This window comes from Tachypleus tridentatus, chromosome 12, assembly GCF_004210375.1.
Source record: "Tachypleus tridentatus isolate NWPU-2018 chromosome 12, ASM421037v1, whole genome shotgun sequence".
Classification (NCBI taxonomy): Eukaryota; Metazoa; Arthropoda; class Merostomata; order Xiphosura; family Limulidae; genus Tachypleus; species Tachypleus tridentatus.
Genome location: NC_134836.1, coordinates 6857875 through 6879868, shown reverse-complemented (window position 1 = coordinate 6879868; position 21994 = coordinate 6857875). Strand labels below are relative to the sequence as shown.

Here is a 21994-nt window from a genome sequence, read left to right as displayed (position 1 = left end):
AACTGAGAGCATACACAAAAGATACAAGCCAAGTAGATATTTCATAACGAAAAACACAGTACAGTGGCTGTTGCTTTAGTTATTAGAATTAATTTAAGAAGACAATATAGGAAACTTGAGTTGAATGTGGGCCTGATAGTGAGTGTTTCACAGAAAATGGGCATGGAGATACCCTACTTTAATGCAAAAACTACATTCTGAGAATCATGCAGAATTCAAGAAAGTTTTACCTATGTTCCTGATAACCGAAGGTTTGTTAACTTTAACAAGTTCAATCATCCCATAAACTTTGTCTACAGTGAAAAAATTAAACACTTGTAAAGTTGTTGTTTCCCATTTTCTTATAGCCACATTTCATAGTAAAATTGAAAGCATAATCACATAAAATGTATTATAATTAAGTGAAACCAAACAGCCCCTTTCATCACACACACACACACACACACACACACACACAGTAGACATCTATGCATTTATTTGTTGCATGTGTGAAAAAACCACATTCAGTCATGCACCAGTTGTATTAAAATTCTATAGTTTTCTATGAAAACTTAAGTGTTTTCTTTTTTATTTGAATAACATTCAAAATTTTATCATTTTATGATGAACACCAAAGTTAAAGTTACCACGGTTATTCAGGATTTGGGAAAGTTGAACTCTCTGAGGAATTTTTAGCCTTTATTTGTTGGGATTTGAACATCATATGAATCAACGTTCTTCTCTTTACAGTGCTCTGTTTCCTCCTGAACAAGCTGAACCTCTTCATAATGATAAAAGGGTTTGACAACCTTTTTTCTTCTCCCAATTATGCCATGCTTTTCCATGTGTCTTCTGTGGGATTTGCTAGTCCAACTTCAATGTTTTTTAGATATGATTTCTTTGGTATATTCTGTTTTTTGTTTTGTTTTTTCCATTTTCTGATTTTTATAATCCAGTTCCTTCCTTATAGCATGATAACCCTTCCTCCAAGTATTTTGTTTCCTCTCCTACAGAGAGGATCTCCATTTTTCTGGGCCTCTTCAAACACTTTCAAAAGGTGCCTCTTTCTCTTGCACTGGTTCCTTCACCTATTCATTGTGGGATTCAAGCAATATCTGTGAAGGGAGGTGAAGTACTTATCTCTTCTCACACTTCTCACCTTTCCTTCTCACTTAAAACTGATGTTTCTGTTTTCTGCCAGAACTCAAAAGTGATAGTTTAGTGGAATTGAATAGAGAGAGTGACGTTTGTCAGGAGAATGTGTTGCACTGCTGTTATGGTAGAGTTGTGTTAAGATAATATACATGCAAGATTCAGTTGAAACACATTGTTTGTGGGATACATAGGAGCTTAAGGCTTTGAGCATGTAAAAAAAAGTGTGTATATAGAGAGCAGCACTGAACAAGAATAGCTATGTATCTGTGAAAGGAGATAAGTACCTATATCAAATACATTTTAATTATAGGAAAAAATTATGATGTTGGACACCCCCCTCCATACACACACAAAACAAGCATCATTGTTTACTTGCCCCCTGATCTCTTATCTTCAGTATCACAGGCTCACAACAAGCCTCATTATGGGCTTGCCCACTGAACATTCTCATTACAACATTCACAACCCTACACAAGTTATGTTGTTTGCTTTTGTATACTCTCTTTTTTGTAAATATATTAATTTGTGGAACACACCATACTAATTTTAGTGTTATTTACCATTTTCCAGACTTACCAGAATACTCTTTTCAAGAATTTTTATTTGAAAATAATACTAATAAAAAGTCAATTATTTTGTATGATCAGACAGAGAACTATAAAGTTACTTTTACATCATGCACCGAAATTGTTTTCTTCCACAGCATTCCTCAGTGTAGTGATGAAATTGAATTTTTCAAATATGGCAACACCAAACTGGAGTAGTAGAATTTTACTAATCATTGATTGTAATACTCAAAATGTAATCCAGAATATTCATTTGTGTTGCAAAGAATGTAGTTAACTTTAACCTTGAGGCTTACCTTTAACGTACCTGGTGGTGAGAAATTTTCATTATGTTTAAAACTTCATGGATAATCTAATTAAATTAGAGTGAAATAAAAGTGATTTAAGGAAATGTTTTGCATATGCTTTAAGACATGAGACATATTTCACCTAATATAGATAAAGATATCCCCATATTATTCTGTTGTAGGTGAATACCTTGTCCAGAGAAGTCATGCAGGAAGTTAAGCAAGTGATGCAAGAAGTGATGGTAAGCCCTCATGTTTCTGGTGTGGTGTTGATGTCTTCCAAACCAGGCTGTTTCATTGCAGGAGCAGATATTGGGTAAGATATTTGGCTGTGTTTCTTTAAAAATAATCCATACCAAACTTTTGTGTTTCATTTTATAAATACTTGGTATTTCTACAGAGAAATATTTCTTTGGTTGGACGTCTGGTTGACCTCATTCTGTTTTTCTCTTCCTTAACATCATTATCATGGTGTTAATGTGACCAATTTGATTGCACAAAATTGAATGATTCAATATGTAGTGGGAAACTAAATCAATTGCTTTCATATAATTTATCATTTTTGCAAAGGTTGGATAGGTGGAATAATAAAAAAAATAGTAATAATTAGAATTATTGATTTTGTTTAGTTGATTATTTTTATAAGTTAAGACATTTCTTAAATAAGCTGAATGATATTAAATGAATAAAATCAATGAAAAATCATAAAGGTAATATTTTGATTACATGGATAGTTGGAATAATCAGAAGACTAATTTTCTTGAATGATTGTTTTATGTGACATTAATTAATGTACTCATTACTCATAGCTAATTGATTAATTGAATTAACCCTCCTGTTTTATTCCACACCCAAAGAAAATAAGGCAACTGAATTTGCAAGTAGCAATAACAGTCATCATTCTATTACATGTATCAAAGTGAAGCAAACGTTAGTACTAAATTGCTAAGTTTTCCACATTTTACCTATAAGAACAGGTTTGAAATCCGATTTGTTACTCATTATACACCTCCATATATGAAAGAAGTGAAATGCCTTATGGTACTCTCTGTGTGTGTGTGTGTGTGTGTGATTTATTTGATGATCACATCCTAATTTCATAAGAATCCCTATTATTTATATATTTAGTCTTTAGATTCTGAAGTTGTTCTTGTGTAGAAAGTCGTTAAGTTTCTGAACTGGTGTAGTAAAAAAACCAACTAGCATTTATTTTGTTAGACTTTATAGAATATTTTAGTACAAAGATAAATTGATGACATTAAAGTTTGTATATCGTAAATGGTTGAGTTAATCTTCTAAAGATATTCTTCTGCAGGGCTTGCCAAATCTCAGGTATAAGGTCTCTATGGTTCCTAAAAAAAACTGACTTCATATTGGGAAGTTGTAATCTTTTTTTTAATAAAAAAAAGTGTACTTTTCATATACACAGCAATATTTGTGATATAATTAAGCATCACAGAAAAGATTGATCCAGCATTTTATTTTATAATAAATATTGAAATATCATAATGTTCAAATTTACATAATTCTGCAAAGTCTTTGTACCTGCATGGACAACTCTTTAGTTTCCACGACACGTCTGAAACAATTGACACTGTGGGTTTTACATAATTCTAAATATTGCACAGAAGAAATTTTAGGAGTAGTGTAACATGAAAGTGTTATAAATATACAATTGCTCAAAAAAGCAGTTGTATTTTATTTATGTCTAAAATGGATATTAGGCCATAAGTGACAAAGCAGGAATGACTCCTTGTCCCTCTCTGGGTAAAGCTGCTAATCTTGGCTTTTTAAATTTACTTCAGACTTCTTAATGTTGAAGAAACTTAACAATCCGTGGTCTTGTCTTGGCTAGCAGTGCTACCTACTGTCATTTTAGAGTTTTAAGTTGGTAACTAATTATTTCCCACTTTGTGAAGAATTCATTACTTCACTGTCTAGGATAAATGGATAACTATGATGAGCTACATAATTAAAGGAAATAAATGACAGAGCTATTCTGCACTTAGAAAAGGTAATGAATTGAAATGTAAAGAGTTAATCTATATTTGCACATGTTGTCATTTCAAATAACAATATGCCACATTATTGAAGTTGTCAAGATTTTGTATTGCATGAGCTGTTTTAAACTACTTGCAGAATATAACTAAGTAAATTCCAGTTACTCTTTCATTTATACTACATTGTGGGTATGTTTAATATATAAACTCTTCATCAATACAAATAAACAATTAATGTTGTTGGTAGTGTAGTAGAAATCAGCTGTAGTCTAACTGGTTCAATGTAAATTTAAACAAGAGTTTTAATCATATTCATAGGATGTTAGAAGCATGTCAAACAGCAGAAGAAGTCCAGAAACTATCTAAAGAAGGACAGAATATTCTGCAAGAACTAGAAAATAGTAACAAGCCTGTTGTAGCTGCCATTATGGGTTCCTGTTTAGGTGGAGGACTTGAGGTAGGAAAATTCCCTCTGGAATATAAAAACTATGTTTAAATAAAGTAAGCATTTAGATTTAGATTACTGTTACCTATTTCCATGTGGGCTAGATGCATTATACCTAATTCATAAACATAACATTAATAATACAATAACTTATGACAGTGTTTGCTTATCTTTGTAAGAAATTTTAAATTTGCAGAAAATATTACAAGTCTTTTTTGTACAGAATAAATCAGATTTTTTAAATGAGTATTTTTACTAAAAATGTCTGTGAATAAATTAAGGCAAACTGGAAGTGTTGATTGCTCTAAATGCAAAGTGATTTTCATGTTAAAATTAAAAATATTTTTCTTCACATAAAAATATTTGTCAAATTTCCTTTGTATAATTTGTAAAAAAACAATCCTAAATAAATATCAAACATTTTGTTTTTATCACAAAAACTGTATTTTATCTGTTATTTTCTCTACTCTACCTCTGTACAAGTTCAAGAGGTTTGACAGACCTTGTAACCATTATAAAATATTAGAAAGTAAATCTAAATTACCTTCTTTTCTCTTTTATGACTGCAAGTTATAACAGGAAATCACATTCTCTGTCCTAAATAGCTTGAAGTTCATAATAGTATACATACTATTTTATTGATCTGTGAAACATGTGTAACTAATAAGTTGTAAATCACTTAGCAAAATGTACTCATTGTATTATCATAAAAATTAATGTAACTTAAGAACATACCTTCTGAAAGAATTTTTATTTTTTGTTAGCCTACCTCATCTAACCTATTAAGTTTCTACTTTTTGTGTTTTAGTTACTTTTATAATAGTAAAGATTACATATAAAAAAAAAAAAAACAGTGGTATTTACTTGGGTGTTTTTTGATGTCAAGTGTTCATGAAAATGAAGCTCACTTTTTAATACTAATGGTACTACTACACAAAACGTCTTTTTATTTAATTAAATAATATGTTTAAAAACACAGAATTCTAACAGGTAAAAAGTAGATATTGTCCTATAAATATCATAATTTTTCTGGCTTTCTAACTATGTGATATGAGTTGTTAAAACTCACATGAGTTTTTCAGTGTGTTTCAAATTGGAATAAAATAGAAACTTCTCTGTGTAAAACAATGTAGTATAATATGATATTTGCTAGATTGAAACTGTGGCTTTCTATTGGTTATAAGTAATATAGGATTGTCAGAGAGAACTATTGGCAATTTCTGAAAGAGAGTATGTAACAGGTGGGTCTTATTTTCTAGTTTATGTGGCTTCATACAATTGAAAGCTATAAAAATTATACTTCAGCTGAGTAGTGAATATATTATAATGACTTGTTTATGTTAACTTACATATGTCACTGATTAATAGTAAATAAATTAGGGAAGGGGGAAGATGCAGAGAGCAAATGTCACTATTCCTATCCTAGAGATGATTGAGAAATTTTTAAATGTTTTCTTTTAAAATTAAGAACTTGAAACTTGTATGATATTAAATTTGTATTAACTTTTTTATAAATAATGTTGTGTACATTTATAATAAAATAGTTGAATTAAATTTTGAATATATCTTTTAAAGAGGTTGTGACATGAGAATAGGGTACCTGTAGAAAAGAATTAAGAAATAGATAATGAGCAACTAACATCTTGAATAAGTACCAACATTTTCCATATATATTAATTTCTGGTCTGTTATTTTTTTAAGGCATCTACAAAGTTGTAATTTTAAATTGAAGTTTTTTCTTAAAACATTTCTTATGCAGTGTAATAATCAAAATTAAAAGGTAATGCATATTTATACATTGATATTTTCAGATTAATCAATTATGAATCAAATTATAAATTGGTTTACTCTCTGTATGGAGTTGTGTAATTTCAGTGACTCTCATCTTAAAATATTTCTTCATAAATTTAAAAATGAATTATTAACTTTAAGAAAAATAAATGGTAGTAAGATTTCTTAACATAGTATGGAAACACTGTAGGTTGCATTAGCATGCCAATATCGGATTGCTGTTAAGGACAAGAAGACAACACTTGCACTACCAGAAGTGATGCTTGGTCTGCTACCAGGTGGTGGGGGGACACAGAGACTCCCAAAACTTGTAAGTTTATGTTCTGTTTTATCAATATGGACTTGTTTTTATTTTATGACACTAAAAACACATTGGATAAAAATTTTTCATGAATCACACAAAAAAACTTGATGGGTTTACTTGTTTTCTTCATACAAGAGTTGAGATTCACTGCTAGATATATTTGCACATTGTTATGCTTACTCTCTCATGCTCTTAACAAAACCTTTGTCATTTATTTGTGACAATGCATTTTTGGTGAATGTTCTATCAAATGCCAACATTACATAACCAGTGTAATGGTATTTTTCTGAGATGAAATAATATAATTTATTATAACTCACAAGTGCATAAAGACTTTTAAAGCTTTATAAGTTAAATTAAAGAGAATAAAAAATGGTACTTCATCATCATGTCACTCTCTTCCAAAACATACCTCATTTTACCATTCTTCTCAACCTCCAGTGTTTCTTCCTTTGCCTATCTAAGCATTGGTTTGATTTTTTTTCTCACTTGTTCCAGTTTTTATACCCCAAGTAATTGCCCTTCGCGATATTTATCTTATGACATTTTTCACCTACTTCACTGCACCCTATGTTTGGATACTGTATGTGAGCATCTCATTCAAGTAATGTTATTAGTTTTTTTCAACAAAGCATTACTAATGAGTTTTACAATGTCAAGATCATTTGGAGATGCCTTAAACTAATGCCTTGATGAGCAAAGTAAGAAACTCTGGCAGATGAATAATAGCTATGGGTGTGAAAGGAAGTAAGTATTATTGGAACTACTTTTTTGGTTTAAGAAAATGACAACATAAATTAACAGGAAATTTTTTGGCTTTTTATTAGGTGGACTTAAGGGAACTATCTTGATAGTAGGAGGGCAAGCTCTTAAAAAATAGATTATTGTGCAATAACAAAAACTAATTAATTAAGTAATGCTTTGGCAGCTGACCTGCAAATGTTTTAATTAGTATTTTTGTAAGTTACCAGTTAGTTTTCACATCTCACATTTTTGAAAATGGTGTTTGGTTTCTACCTTTTACTTCCCTTCATAGATCATTTTAGGATACTTTTTTTACTATACCAAAACTCTTCTGCTTGGCCAGATCTGCAGCAGTTGAGAATCTGTTTTAAGTTTTATACACCAAAGAAATGACATAAGTTCTTTGCATTGTTTTCCATTAACTAATTTAGTGCAGAAAAACAAAGAATAAATAGGACTAGTTACTAAAAAAAATTTATAACAATTTAGTATTGTATATTATTTTGAATAAAAGTTCTGAAAATGTAACTAGATTTTTAAAGGAGAAGGAGAAGATTTAAAATATCTTTATATATACTGTTTTATAGATTGAGGCACGTAATTATCTGGCAGTTTGATCAAGTATGATATAATATTGAGAACTAGATAATGGAGCTGACTTAATTGTAGAATTCTGTTTTTATGTTTTATATATCTGTAATTATAGAAGCTTCTGCACATATTTCCAATAAAATACTTTCCTCTTTTTACAAGATTAGCTTTTTCAGTTTTGTGCTTCCCTTTATGTCCAAACTTTTTGTAATGCATGCCACAAGCTCCTTTCCTCATCCACCTATTTGGAAAAAAAAAATCAATACGTTTCTTATGTAAATCACTATGTGCCATTTTTCCACCAATAAGAGAACACTACTGTCATTTGATGCATGTGACTTCCTCTATGAGCCTCTACAGAACCATAACTTCTTGTTTGGCAGTAGTTGAGTTAAGATGCCTTTCTTTTTGTTCCTTACTTCTTTAAGTGATTTAACTTAATTAAATTTACTTTATTTCAATAATTTTTTGCACTTTTTATTTTTGAAAGTGCTTGATTTACTTGTGTTTTGCCACAAAATATTTTACTTTTTTTTGGTATTGAGCATGAATTTTGAAGTAAATGTTACCATTTCAGATACTTTTCATTCATTTGATATAATTTAGGCCACAGGTGCATACAGCCCCTTGGGAGATTTATTAGCTTCTATTAGCAGGGAAATTGAGTGTTATGTGGGGCAACCTGTGTCACTTGCTGTTCCTTTTGAGCCTTGTCAGGCTGAGGATTTTGATTGTTTGCCTTCCCCATCCCTGGAGTTATCCATGCCTACCTAAAAACCTACTTGAGGATATTTTTAGACCCTCATCAGGTTTCTCAAATTTCATTTCCAGGTATGTAATATTTTGTATGTTGCTCCTATTTCTTATGACCTATGCCTTCCCTGTTACATGATTCTGCCTCCCATAATTATTTAGTTTTTCCCCTGTCCCCTGATATTCAGGTACATACTGAGTGTTTCACTTAACAGTTAGGTGTCAGTGTTAGTGTGCCTCATCGTGTGTTTGAGCCAACAACTGTTTGATTTAGTTTTGACTATTTGGAGTGTGGAACTTAAATCTCCCATTCATCTTACCAATGCCTAGTACTTCAGTCTTTGCCTTATTCTGACAGCTCTTCTGAAGTAACTTTCCTTGATCCAATTCCTGTCTGAGGCTATTCACAGGAACCCTAAGAAGTTTATCAGGGATGTTCTATCTCTCCTTACTTACACACTGACTCGCTTGTCTTTGACTCTAGCCCTACAAATGTGGTTTATTTGTTGATGGGACCTTTGGGGTTATAATGCTATATTTTAACAGACTCATCTCTTGATTCCTTATCTGTAAGACTTTTGGATTGCCCTATTTTTGACACACTTTGTGTTTGACAGAATCTTGGAATCTTTTAAGTCAAGGGTATCTTTGGTCAAACAACAGTCTGCCCTGTCTCATCTAATGGCCTTTTTGTCCTAGACAAAGCTGAGCATCATAGTGATTCCTGTGTCTCAGCCCTTGCCTGTTCCTTCTTCCCATGGTTATATGGTATATCAATAACAATTCTAGTAATTACCCAATGGGTTCATGTCTGATGGGAGCTTGTTTGGCAATCTTTATTCTTCAGTGGAGCTCTTTCATTTCCATTGTTTGGGTTCATCAAGTTTTGTCAGAGGGCTTTGTCATACCTTTTTTTTACCTTTGTTTTATATGCCTATTTCTTCTCCTCCTCCTTGGGACCCTGGTAACTCAAGCATCTGTGTGAGGCAGTGCAAGACTTCTTCACAGATAGGACTGTTGAACCTTCTCCATGTAGTTTGGAGGGGTTTTACTACCTTCTATTTGTAATTCCTCAAAATAAGACAGGGGACTGGAGATAGGGGATTGACCTGTACCATCTCAATCAACATGTTCATTCCCCATGCTTCACAATGGAATCCTAACTTATTTTACAGTGAGCGTTTTATCTGGGTCTTTGGATGACCAAGATGGACATCTTCAATGCTTAACTGCATATTTTTATATTAGAGCATTCTCATTGTTATCTTTGGTTTGTTCATTGTGGACTGGTATACTAATTTCATGCCCTTCTCTTCAAGCTGGTTTTAGCACTGTACATTTTCTTTTGGGTAATGCACACATTTGCTCTACATCTTAACACTCCTATGAAAAGTGGGGCCTAATAGGCCCCAGAGCAACATGAAAGGTTATTAATATTAGGCTAATAATTTTGTATTTAAATGAAATTGCCATTTAAATCCATTAATGAATGGATTAACGAGATTCTCACTGTCCCTATCTACTATCTAGCGAAACCACAGCCAGGGGAACGGGCTTGGAGAAATCAGGACTAGAAACGTCTTTTCGTAGGAGTGTTAATGCAACTGGTTTTCACTTTTACACAGATGACTGGCATCTTCTTTTCTGAATGGGCAAATGTTTTTGGCTTGTCATACTTGCCAGCCCCTTTTCAAAGCTCCTCAAATGTTTTCTTTAATGCTCATCTCAGACTGGCCTAACCTTCTCCTCTCTACCTCTATAAGAAATGCCTTGTCTGTTTTTGACTCCTTCCATACCTCTCAGCTAGGTTCATATGTGATCTGTTAAATGTGTTCTCTGATGGTGGTTGGACAAAGTTTATACATTGACAGATGTCTTTCTTACTCCTTCATGGTAAAGTTTACATCTGTTCACAGGTGCATCCCTTCAGGGCTAGGTTTTGTGGGTTGATCACCAAGAGGCTTGGGTTGTTGGTCTGGGAGGGATGTTCTCTTCATACCAGTGTCTTCAAATTCCTGGTTATCATTCTTTGGATCCCTTTTTTCACTTCTCCAGAGATCATCTTGTCATGATCCCTTCTGACAATTCAACAGTGGTGGCTCATGTAAATTACTGATGTGGCTCCTAGTGAGATTCTAAAATTAGATCTTCTCCTTTGATATCATGTTATGTACTGGGCACTTTCAATCTTGTGACAGATAGTTTTTCTGTTCAAAGTCCTTCTGATGACACTTTACTGGCCCAGTCAACCATATTTTCCTCAACTGTAGTTTCTTTTGTTATTCCAGTTACAGTTATTTCCTCTACCTTTATTCCCATCTTCTTTGTCAAACCTACTCATCAGTTCTACATCCCAAACTTCACATCCTTTGTCTTCACACTAGACTTTTGTCCAATTCTTGTTGAGGAGATCCAGTTTCTCATGTCAGGTGAAATTTCATTTATCTTGTTCCATTCATCCTCCATCCATGGCTGTTTATCAGTAGAAATAAAATGTTTCTTGCACCTGGGCCCTGGCTTGGGGTATCCCACCTTTTTGTCCCTGCAATTATGGGTATCTCCAAGTTTCTTATATGGCTTTTTGAGAAGGGGATTTTGGTCTCCTTGATATTGGGTTATCAAGCAGCCATATCCTATACTTTCATTTTTTCTAGTTACTGCAGGATCTTTCTTTCCCCTTTTCTTGTCATTTATATTTATTCTTTGGGGACAGGTCAGCTGCCTAGGCTCCTGGTACTTCTAGATTGGGACATTAATGTTGTATTTCATTCCCTTACTTTACCACCATTTGAGCCTATTGCCTCCTGCTATTTTTTTCACCTATTCCTTAAGGCATATTTCCTTCTCCTCTTAGCCTGTGGGCAGTGATAGTTGGATCTGTTCACTTTCAATGTCACTATCACTCTGTACCACTAAACCTGGTCTGATTTTGAAAAAAGGGTTTTGTGATCATCAGTTGCAATTTCTTGGGTTTAACCATTCTTCTCAACTTCCTCTCTTTTCAGTGGATTATGGGAGTCCTTACCACTTACAAGCTGCTGGTGAGGTTGACCATGGAGGCATCCTCCTGAGTGGGCTCCATATAGAGGTCTATAACCAGTCAGTGTAGAGTAGGGCAATGATGTTATACTGGCATACTATCCTCTAGATTGAGTGACGCACACAACAGAGTGAGATGTCTCAATGCAGTTCACTCCTTTTATTGGGTATTCTCATCCAATCCTTGTGCAAATGTCAGTACCCCTTGGGCTGATTTTGGATATCAAATGAACCAATAAATTTCAGTTCCCACACAGGTTTGTAATTGTCCATCTTCCTCTCTCGATTCTTCCTTGCATGTAGAGGGTCACGGAGGATATACGTGGGCACTACCTCATTCTCTCTAGTGATAGGAATGTTATTGACCTTTGGATGTTTTCAACTTGTCTCATGGTTGCAGGAGTCATTTTCATGCAATGGACTTTTCTCGGTTACAGGATGGCATTCCCAGATCTCTGACTCAATGCTAATTCTGTTTTGTGCCCTGAAACCAGTTTTTTACACACACCCATAAATTTAGAGTTTGAGGTGAAGCCAGTATAGATCTCGTACTACCCTCATGTGGATGTCGATACCCAGCAGGGAGGTTTTAGATGTAGTTGACTTGCTGGATGTGGTCTGCTGTGCCCTATCCTTTCTACAACATGGAACACGTTCTCCATTTCCAACTTTATTTCTGTGGGTTTGAGATTCCATATTTATTCCTTTGAGATCACCTTCCTAACTAATCCTCACCCACTTGGAAGTGCTCCCTTCATTTTCTGTTATGTTTGTTACTAACTGGTCATGGCAAGAAGATACTTGGTTCAGAAGCTGTGCAGTGTCCCTTATTCATTCATCTGATCTGTTTCTCATATCTTCAAAAGTATCCTTCGGACACTTTCAGGGGGTATATATGTTCTTCCATCTTACTGGTCCCTCCTCCTTTTCAGTGTGGGATTCTAGCTAATCTTGTGAGTGGAGGGAAGTATCATATCAGAAGTTGCATATAATTTTCCTATAATGAAAATGTATTTCTCATACCCTCATTTCCTCCACTAACATTTTCCTCCTTTCTGTCCACAATCTTATGTCTTCTGCTGAACTGCAAAGTGATGGTTCTGTAGTGGCATATAGAGGGAGTTGCATATGTCAAGTGATAGTAGTGCTGTCCTATTGGTGGAGAGATGATACATAATGATTTACATGAGAGACATGGTGGAATCTTTGATTTCAATAAGGGTTTGCAGAAGGCTTGTTGCATGCATTATTTAAAAACCTTTGCATATAGAAGGCAGTGAAAAAGAAAAAAAAAACTAATCTTGAGAGCCAAGGAAAGTACCTACCAGAAATACGTTTTCATCATAGGAAAATCATAACCTTAACAGTAAAGAAAGTATTGGTGTTTTACAAAACAGAAATGTAGCTCCTAGTCTTTATTTTTTTGTTTTGTATGTTTGTAAAATTTTAAAGAGAGAAAAAGGATCCTATTAGCTCATCATGTATGTCCTTTCCAGTTCCCAAATATAACCATCTTTTATTACTCATATATTTGTCAAGTCTTTCTCTTAAACTCTGTTAAATTTTATGCCTCCATCACCCTTGAAGGCAGTTTATTCCAAAAGCCAAAATGCCAACTGCTCTCTGTTTGAAAAGTAATACTGTTTGAACTGCATATGACTCCTTACACTGCTAAATTTTGAATTTACCACCCCTTAGTCTAGTCTTTTCACTATGAAACACAAAAGGTTTGATGAATCTATATTACCAATATCCTTAATAATATTCAGTACTTCAGTCAAATCCACTTTGAACATTTTCCTATCCAGACAAAAGAAGTTTAGAGATTTTAATCTCTCATAGAACAATCCCAACATCGTAGTGCCTCTTCTCTGAATCTTCTCTAACTGTTCAATATTTTTCTTGAGAAAGAAAGCCCAAAACTGTACACAGTACTCTAAATAAGGCATTACAAGTGATTCATACAGTGAAACAATAATATACTTTGTCTTGTATTTCTATAAATGCTACCCAAAATCCTATTAGCCCTATTGTTAGCTGCAGTATACTGTTTAAATGACTTAAGTTAATTTTTTTATTGCAACACTAAGGTATTTTTAATCAACCACACTATTTAATGTATTGCCCATTTAAATAGTAACAATAATTTGAATTGTGAAAACCTACATGCATCACCTTACATTTTAGATAATTTAACATCATCTGTCTTGTATTGGCCCAGTGCATCAGCCCTCTGCTGTAACAGTGGTAGGTCTACAAATTTGCAACATAAAAACAGGGGTTTGATTCCCCTTGGTGGTTTTGCTCTAAGAAAACACACACACATCCAATGGTTTAAATCTTGCTCTTAGTCCAAAGCATCTTTGATAAAGTTAACATCACAAAAATCATAGTTTCAAACTTCAGTATTTTGTTAATCATTCCACAGTAAATATCATTACTATAAATCATAAACAGAAGAGAGTCTACATAGGGCCCTGAGGCACACTGCTTATAACTGTGGTATAGATGTACTCTCCAGCCAATTTTCTATCCACTTTAATAATATTTCCTCCACAGATTGTGTTTTCGTAATATGTCTTTTGTGCGGCACCTTATCAAATACTTTCTGAAAATTAAGATGAACTAAATCTACAATATTTCCTTCATTTACTCTTGTAGTAACTTTCTCAAAGAATATCAGAAGATTTGTTAAGAGCTTTTCTTTGACACAATCTCAAAAACCTTTCAAACAACTGATGTAAGACTAACTAGCTTCTAATTGCCTGGACAATGTACCACCTTCTTAAGTATTGAACTTACATTAGCCAACTTCCAGAATTCTAATACTTTTCCACTACTCAATATCCTATTAAAAAATATTAGCTGACAATCCACAAATAAAATCATTAAGTTCTATTAAAAAAAAACTAGGATAAAAGTTGTCTGGTCCAGGGTCCTTATCAATTTTTAGGTTTCTCAACTTTTCTCTTACAATTTCAGAACTTAATATATTTTAAATTAATATTTTCTCCATACATTAAATGCTCTGGTTGAGTCATAATACATGTATTTTCCTTTGTAAAAATTGAAGAGAACATAAAGTTTAGTAATTTAACTATCTCATAATTTTCTGAGATCAGCTTCCCACTATCATTTTTAAGAGGCCAAATCTCTATCATAAAATTTAGCTTATCTATCATATACCTAAAGAATTCTTTACTGTTTTATTTAATTTTCTCAGCCAACCCCTTTTCATATATATTTTTTTGCTCTTTTAATTTCCTTTTTAATCAACTCGCTTGATTTCCAGTTGTTCTCCAAACCTTGTTATTTCCATTAAGTTTAAATTTCTTAAATTTATTATGTTTATCTATAATATGATCTCTTAAACCATTACTAAGTCAAAATGACTTGTTCTGCTCTGTTGCCCTTTATTTATCTATGGAATATTTGGGTTCTGTATGCATATAAATGTTTCCCTATATGCTTCCCACATCTGCTCAAGATCTCCTACCAAGCTTTTAGACCAGTCTAAAGAAGTCATATTATATTTTATTCCATCAAAATTGCCTTTCCTGAAATTTGGAATTGAGATATTCTTTTTCAATTCTACATATAGTAAAATTCTACATCTAACAGTGAAATGCGTGCTTGTACTTAAATGCTCACCAACCACACCTCTGTTTATCATATTCATATTGGATGATAATGTTAAATCCAGTATAGCTCCCTTTCTTGTAGGTTTTATCACCAGTTAGTGCAGGGGTTCACATCAGAAAGTAAAAACATTCCGGAGCCTTAATTAAAAAAATACACTAAAATAGAAACAATTGGTCAGTAGCACGAGAAAGTTTACTTCAAGCTTTTATAATAAAAATTTATTAAAATATCAATATTTAAAGAAAAAATTTTTACTTTTTCACAAATTTCTGCTTGTAAAATTTATATTGGTAAATGTACAATGTACTTATTTATTTGTTAGTGGCTCAGATGGGCTTGCTTTTGTTCACAAAGTAGTTCAATATTTGGAGTTATGGTTGTTACCTGTAAGTGCAAATAATCTTCAGTATTTAGCCTCTTTCTAAATTTGGTTTTTGTAGCTGTATACAGTGAAAATGTCTGCTCACAAAGATATGTTGTTGGAAAATGCATCAAAATTTTCAAAGCTCTGTTACTTATTTCAAGATATTCCATGGCCATTTGAATCCAAAATTGTGTCATTTCTTCCTGATGAAATTTTGTTTTTAGGGTGTAATCAGTTGAAATTTCTATAAGCTGTTCTTTCTCTTTCAAAGGCAAATCATTGGTATTTGCAGAGTCAACAAAGGGGTTTTGAATCCAGAGTAATTTTCTTAATGAGGAGGGAAGTACTCTCCAGTAGTTGTACACAAATCATATATGTGTTGCAAGACTGAAACTTTTGCATTTTCACTTAAGGAAATTTCATTCATAAGTAAAAAAGCAATCGAAGGAATAAAGTTCCTTTATAAGTATACATTCACCCCAAAGTTTTAGCCTTACATTGAAGTGCTTCCATTTTACTCTGAGCTTTGAAATATGTTACCCTGGTACCCTGCATTGTAACATTCACTTCATTTGAATGGACAAATATGTCCAAAAGGTAACCCACTTATTAAAATTCTAAAATTTATTTGTGGAGCCCCAAGTAACCATGGCAGAGTCCAAGGGCTCTGCAAAGCATAGTTTGAAAAAACATGAATTAGTGTATAAAAGTATCCTGGAAATTTTCCAAAACCTATCCCCCTCAATGTTACATCTTCCACAATAACATCATCTTTTTTCAACTACCATTCTGATCTTGTTATGCAGCTTCTCATTAACTTCCATATTCGTATCTGGTAGTCTATAACAAATCCTACGTACAAGACTTATTTTCACTAATACTGACCCAAAATGACTGAACCTCAGTGCTGTTTTCTTTAATATGCTCTAACTGATTAGGATGCAAGTTATTCCTCACATATAAAGCTACTTTTCCCTGTTTTTCAGTACTCTATCTATTAAATAATCTGTAGCCTGTTATTTTAAAAAATATATCTTGCCAAAATTATTTCGATCTAACTAAGTCTCATTATGTGATACCAATAATACCAAAATCCCGAGTTTCCACAACTGCTTTAAACTCATCAGATTTATTTTTTATACCCCTAACATTATAATAGTAGCAATTAATTATATATTTTTAAATTATTTTCATGTTTTATGCCTATTGTACATGTTTTCCTGTCAGTAATGTTTCCTATTTTATTAATATCATAGACCCCATCTTCCTCAAGCCCTAGTTTAAATCTACTACTACAGTCAAGTTAATTGCCCATGCTAACATGCTAGTCCCTGCTATGTGTAAGTGTAAGCCAAAAAGATTAATTTTCTCATTAAGATTATCCTACAAATCCGACCAGCCAATTTAATCATCCCTACACATTGATTTAAGGCTGGCATTCAATCTTAGTGATCTACTTAGTATCTTATCCCCACAATTTAATGAGTGCAATAGCCCTGACAAAATCAAGCTGTGATCCCTTTCCTTTAATGTGCCTTTATCAATGTTTTATAGTTATCATTAAGATCCTCAGATCCATCTTTCCTTAGCCCCAAAACACAACACAAAACCTGCATTTCTATTAGCACATTTAACTAGCTCTCTGGTTCTGTCAGTTATATTCTGTGTCCCTGCTCCTGGATAGCATAAACATATTCTTTTGCTTCTATTTACTCCACATTTTACTCTATCTACATGCCTAACTAGTCACCTACAACTATAACTATACTTTTGCCTTATCATCCTTTGTAAACCTGTGTGTTTCCCTTACCTACTCCTGTTCATCACTAGCAAGTGCTTGGAACCAGTTGATTAACTCAGACTCAAGTTCATCTTTTCCCCTAAATATATTATTTTTCAAGCTTTTAGTCACATTCCCTTTATTAGCTCCTTTGAAATCCTATTTGCCATCTGCACTCTTCCATGTTTGCTCTTTCAGCTCTGTGGTGTGTTATAATGTGGTAGTCAGTCCCACTATTTGTTGTTAAAAGAGTAGCCTAAGTGACAGAGGTGAGTGGTGATGACTAACTGCCCTCTCTTTTGTCTTTCACTGCTAAATTAAGAATAACTAGGGCAGATAACCCCCTGTATAGCTTTGTGCAAAATACCAAACAAACTAGATCTACTTTCTTTTATATTTATGAATATAATCCAAATATGCAGGAGAAGAATATAAGGGGGACAAAAAGTGTCTTAATTATTCTCTGTATCATGTGGATAATATATCCCACATAAAGGAAAGTGGAGACAACTTACCCCTTGCCTTACCCCAAATCCCATCTTCGTTATTAAAAAAATTCTTGATAGTAATGTAAAACTTGAAAGCTAAATATTGTATCATTTCATATATATATAGACACACATTATCTGTTTAATATATACAGATATCGATCCCAAGTGCACTTGATATGATGCTGACTGGAAGAAATGTTCGACCAGATAAAGCAAAGAAAATGGGTCTTGTTGACCAACTAGTCATGCCCTTAGGTAAGCATCTTTTCTTCCATAAGCTGTTGAAATATTCAACCGTGAGGTCTTGGCAAGGTTTTCTTCATGTAAGTATTGTAATATAAGTCTTTGTGAAAAACTCTACTTAGCAGCTCTTCAATTTGTTATTAGGAATTGCCTCTACAGTTAAAATACTAAATTGCTTTAATTCTGTTGCAGCATGAACAGATACTCTGATTGTTTCTCTATGAACTTGTCACATCTCCACCTGTTTCTAGATTTGAGTTTTTGAACTTAAAGCTGGTAATTGTCACAATTCTTAGATTGCCAGTTTTAACTTATCATGTTTCATATATTAAAAAAGAAAAAAGCATCATATTGAGGGTAATATTCAAAGGATGGTTATCACCTAAGTATTCTTGTACATCATTTTCTGTGTCACTGTTTGGAGCACCTGAAAGAAGAAAAACAACATTTAGTGTTGTATATTCCTGAGAAATAGAATAAAAATAGGATTGATAAAGTTGAAAGAGTTCAGAATGTTACATATATATTACAAAATATTTGTAGATAAAGAAATTTGATAAGTAGAATTTTTATTAGTAGTTATTTTTATGAAGGTCCTGGACTGAACACGTCTGAAGAACGAACTCTTAGTTATCTAGAAGAAGTTGCAGTGGATACAGCATCAAAACTGGCCAGAGGTGACATAAAACCTCAGAAAAAGCGCCCTCTTATTGAAAGTAAGAGTGGTCTTATTATGATGAACTGTAGTATACAGTATGAATAATAACACTTGCTATGGGCATCTGTTTTTTTGTGCAATCCATAAGGTTTTAGTAACTTGCATTCAAAATTTAAATAAGCTACCATTTTATTGTGGTACTAAAAATAATTTTGGCATAAAATCTTAGCTAATAATACAACTTTTAATTGTATTTGTTTTAAGTGTTTAATAAAATTAAGAAATGTTTAAAAACAATCCTGAATTTTTTCTTCTATGAGAATTGTGACAATTTTTCTATAGACAATCCCCTCTTTTCTAATTTTTTACCACACCTCCAAGAGGTATGAAATATAAAATAAATTATTACTTATAATGTTTTCATCACTCAAGCAAAGCATAATTTTTGTAACCTTAAGTCTTGTTTAGTTTTGGTGCCACCAAATAGAAAATTAGACCCCCTACTGCCATGCCCACATGTCACATTTTGTGTTTCATAAATATTGTCAATAATTCTCTCTGATGTTTAATACAATTGTCTGTACAGAAAACCATATAGTCTGTTTTGCTTCCAGTTCAAACACATCATTAAGCTTAACTGAATTCGTAACAGTTCTTGTCACGTAAGGTGAAAGCCCACAGCAAGATAGTTAACAACTATGTTAAATTGATATGTATTTTTCTGTTTATTTTTTAGGAGTAACACAAAAAGCTTTTAGTTACTCTTACATTAGGGAGCAACTGTTTAAAAGAGTTAAAACTCAGGTGATGAAACAAACTCAAGGTCTTTATCCTGCTCCCCTGAAAATCATGGAGGTATGCATCCAGTTTGTTGTATTTTTTAATCATAGATTAAAATATCTAGTGTGCAACAATGTTTTTAAGATTTTCTATTATATGATTAAATATCAACTTCCTGATACCTTTGTATATTAATATATTACTTGATAATCTTAAAAAACTGGCATGTTTTCAAAACAAGTTACAGTGAATACTTTCCTTCATGACAACCATAAAATAAAAATGTGACACATATTCATAACATAGAGATACGTTTTTAAATACTTGATTTGAACATATTAGTAGTAGCATCCAACTGAAACACAACATCTTAGTATTGTGAATCTGTCTGCTTTTAAAGTTTGAAAATGATGTCAAGAATGTGGTTTTAGTTACATTAATTCTGTCAAACGAACAAACAAAATTTATAAAATTGCATATTCACTTACTGTACATAATTCTTTGAACAATGGTTAAAAAACAGTATTACAACTGGTATAATTAATCTTTATTGATTAAGGTTTTTTTCTTTTAAATGTTTATAGTCTACAAATTTGAAATCTCTACTTGAAACCATTCATCCTACTTTGATGAGACATAACTTGAATCATTCAATTCCTCAGGTGGTATGGCTAGGGTGCCTTCTGCCTGCACTGCTGCTTTCTTAACTATCCATGGTTTTGAAGGTTCAACTTCAACAGTGTCAGGCATCCTTGCAGGATGTACATGTATTTTGGGGGCAGCATCACAGATATTTTTACAAATATCTTATGTTATCAATCTGTAAAATGTCAAAATGCAAAATGTTTCATTTTCTAGAGTCCATTTTAATTGTTGTTATACATTTATATTATAGGGTAATAGTCTTCATAACTATAACTTTGCTTATGTATTATCAGTATTGTTAAAGGTTGTCAAATTATGGATAACAAAAGTTTAAATATGTCATGCTCCTCCTGAAAAAACAAAGTAACCTCAGTATATCCATGGAATTATTCTTAAAGTGATGGCAAACTTATCTTAAATGCTGCCAATATTTCAATGTCTGGCTCTGTAGCTAGCTTAATAGTGATGTCCTCCAAGTGTGAGAACAAACTGTGAATTGTGAAGAATGGGATAAAGTCAAACCTTGTAATTGAAGCAAGAAGGCTAAAAGCTATTTGGTTTAACTCCTTAAAGCTGAGCAGACACTATAAGCATTTGGTCAGAAATCCTATTTTAGCCATCAGATGGCAATGGGATAACATTTATGTCTCTTTTGCTGAAAAGTAATCCAAGCCATGTTAATATCTTCCTTTTATTAATAGACCTGAAGTTCCATGAAGCTTTATTACTCATTTTCAAACACATTTCAGATCAACAGCAGAATGCACAAAAGATTACAGGTTTAAAGAGTTAATCAAACTCCAATTTAAGAATAGGATTATACGACTCTATATGTTATCAAAGAGTGTAGTGACTTCAAAGGCTTTCACCAAGTAGAGTCATGCTTGATAAAAATGAATGTAAGCATCACACCTTTCATCTGTTAATGTTCAACACAGATACAAAATCTGTATTAAAAATGCATAACAGAATTCCATCTTGCTTGGAAGTGTTTTAAAAGAATAAGTTGACTGTTTACAGTTCACCCACTGCAGTGAATATACACAGCCAGTTCTGGGTGCATTGTGGCTTGTTGAAGTCTTACTTAATTATTGCTTGATAAATGAATCATCATTTTGTATTAAGATGATAAGCTTCGTCGATGCAAATTTATTTATTCTATCATGTAATATCCTGGCCAAAAAACTACATGGAATCTTCTTAAATGCTTGCCTATGGCCACAAAATATACACAAGGTGCAAGTTGTCCATCCAACATTGTGAGATGCGACCTCATCAGCTATTATGGTATAGTATTTCACAAATTTGAACTTAGTTATAATCTTTACTGTGATTATGTCATCCACTTCAAATTGTGTTATGAATAAAAAAGTATGTTGCACGTCTCCACACTGAGTTCTCCAAATGTTTATTAATTGTCTATCATGATCTGCAATAACTTTATGTGAATCCACAAGGTTTTATGGCTTTTCAGATCCTTGCTCATGTTTGTTTTCATCCCAAAGATCTATGTATTACTGCCTACAAAATTGCATACTTTCAGCAATGCATTTCACAGTAGGCAGGCTTTCCAATACTGTCCATGAGTTGTCTTGCTGTAGCAACTACTTCAAGGAGGTATTTACATTTCTAATGTCCCCGGCTTTCTTCTTGTGCCACTTAGTGAACAACCAGTATACTGAATTCCCCCCATTTTTTTCTTTTACTTTACAAATAAGGCACAATACAAAAAAAAAT

The 21994-nt window shown here is 32.9% G+C and overlaps 1 protein-coding gene across 1 annotated transcript in view; it reads left to right on the top strand.

Moving 5' to 3' along the window:
- Positions 1–21994, top strand: part of Mtpalpha (monolysocardiolipin acyltransferase Mtpalpha) — a 69106-nt gene that overhangs the window by 12223 nt on the left and 34889 nt on the right. Inside the window, exons 5-10 of the mRNA XM_076469694.1 lie at positions 2170–2303; positions 4306–4444; positions 6414–6533; positions 18084–18186; positions 18768–18890; positions 19569–19687. Coding sequence (XP_076325809.1) covers positions 2170–2303; positions 4306–4444; positions 6414–6533; positions 18084–18186; positions 18768–18890; positions 19569–19687 — 738 coding nt within the window. The remainder of the gene's footprint in view (positions 1–2169; positions 2304–4305; positions 4445–6413; positions 6534–18083; positions 18187–18767; positions 18891–19568; positions 19688–21994) is intronic.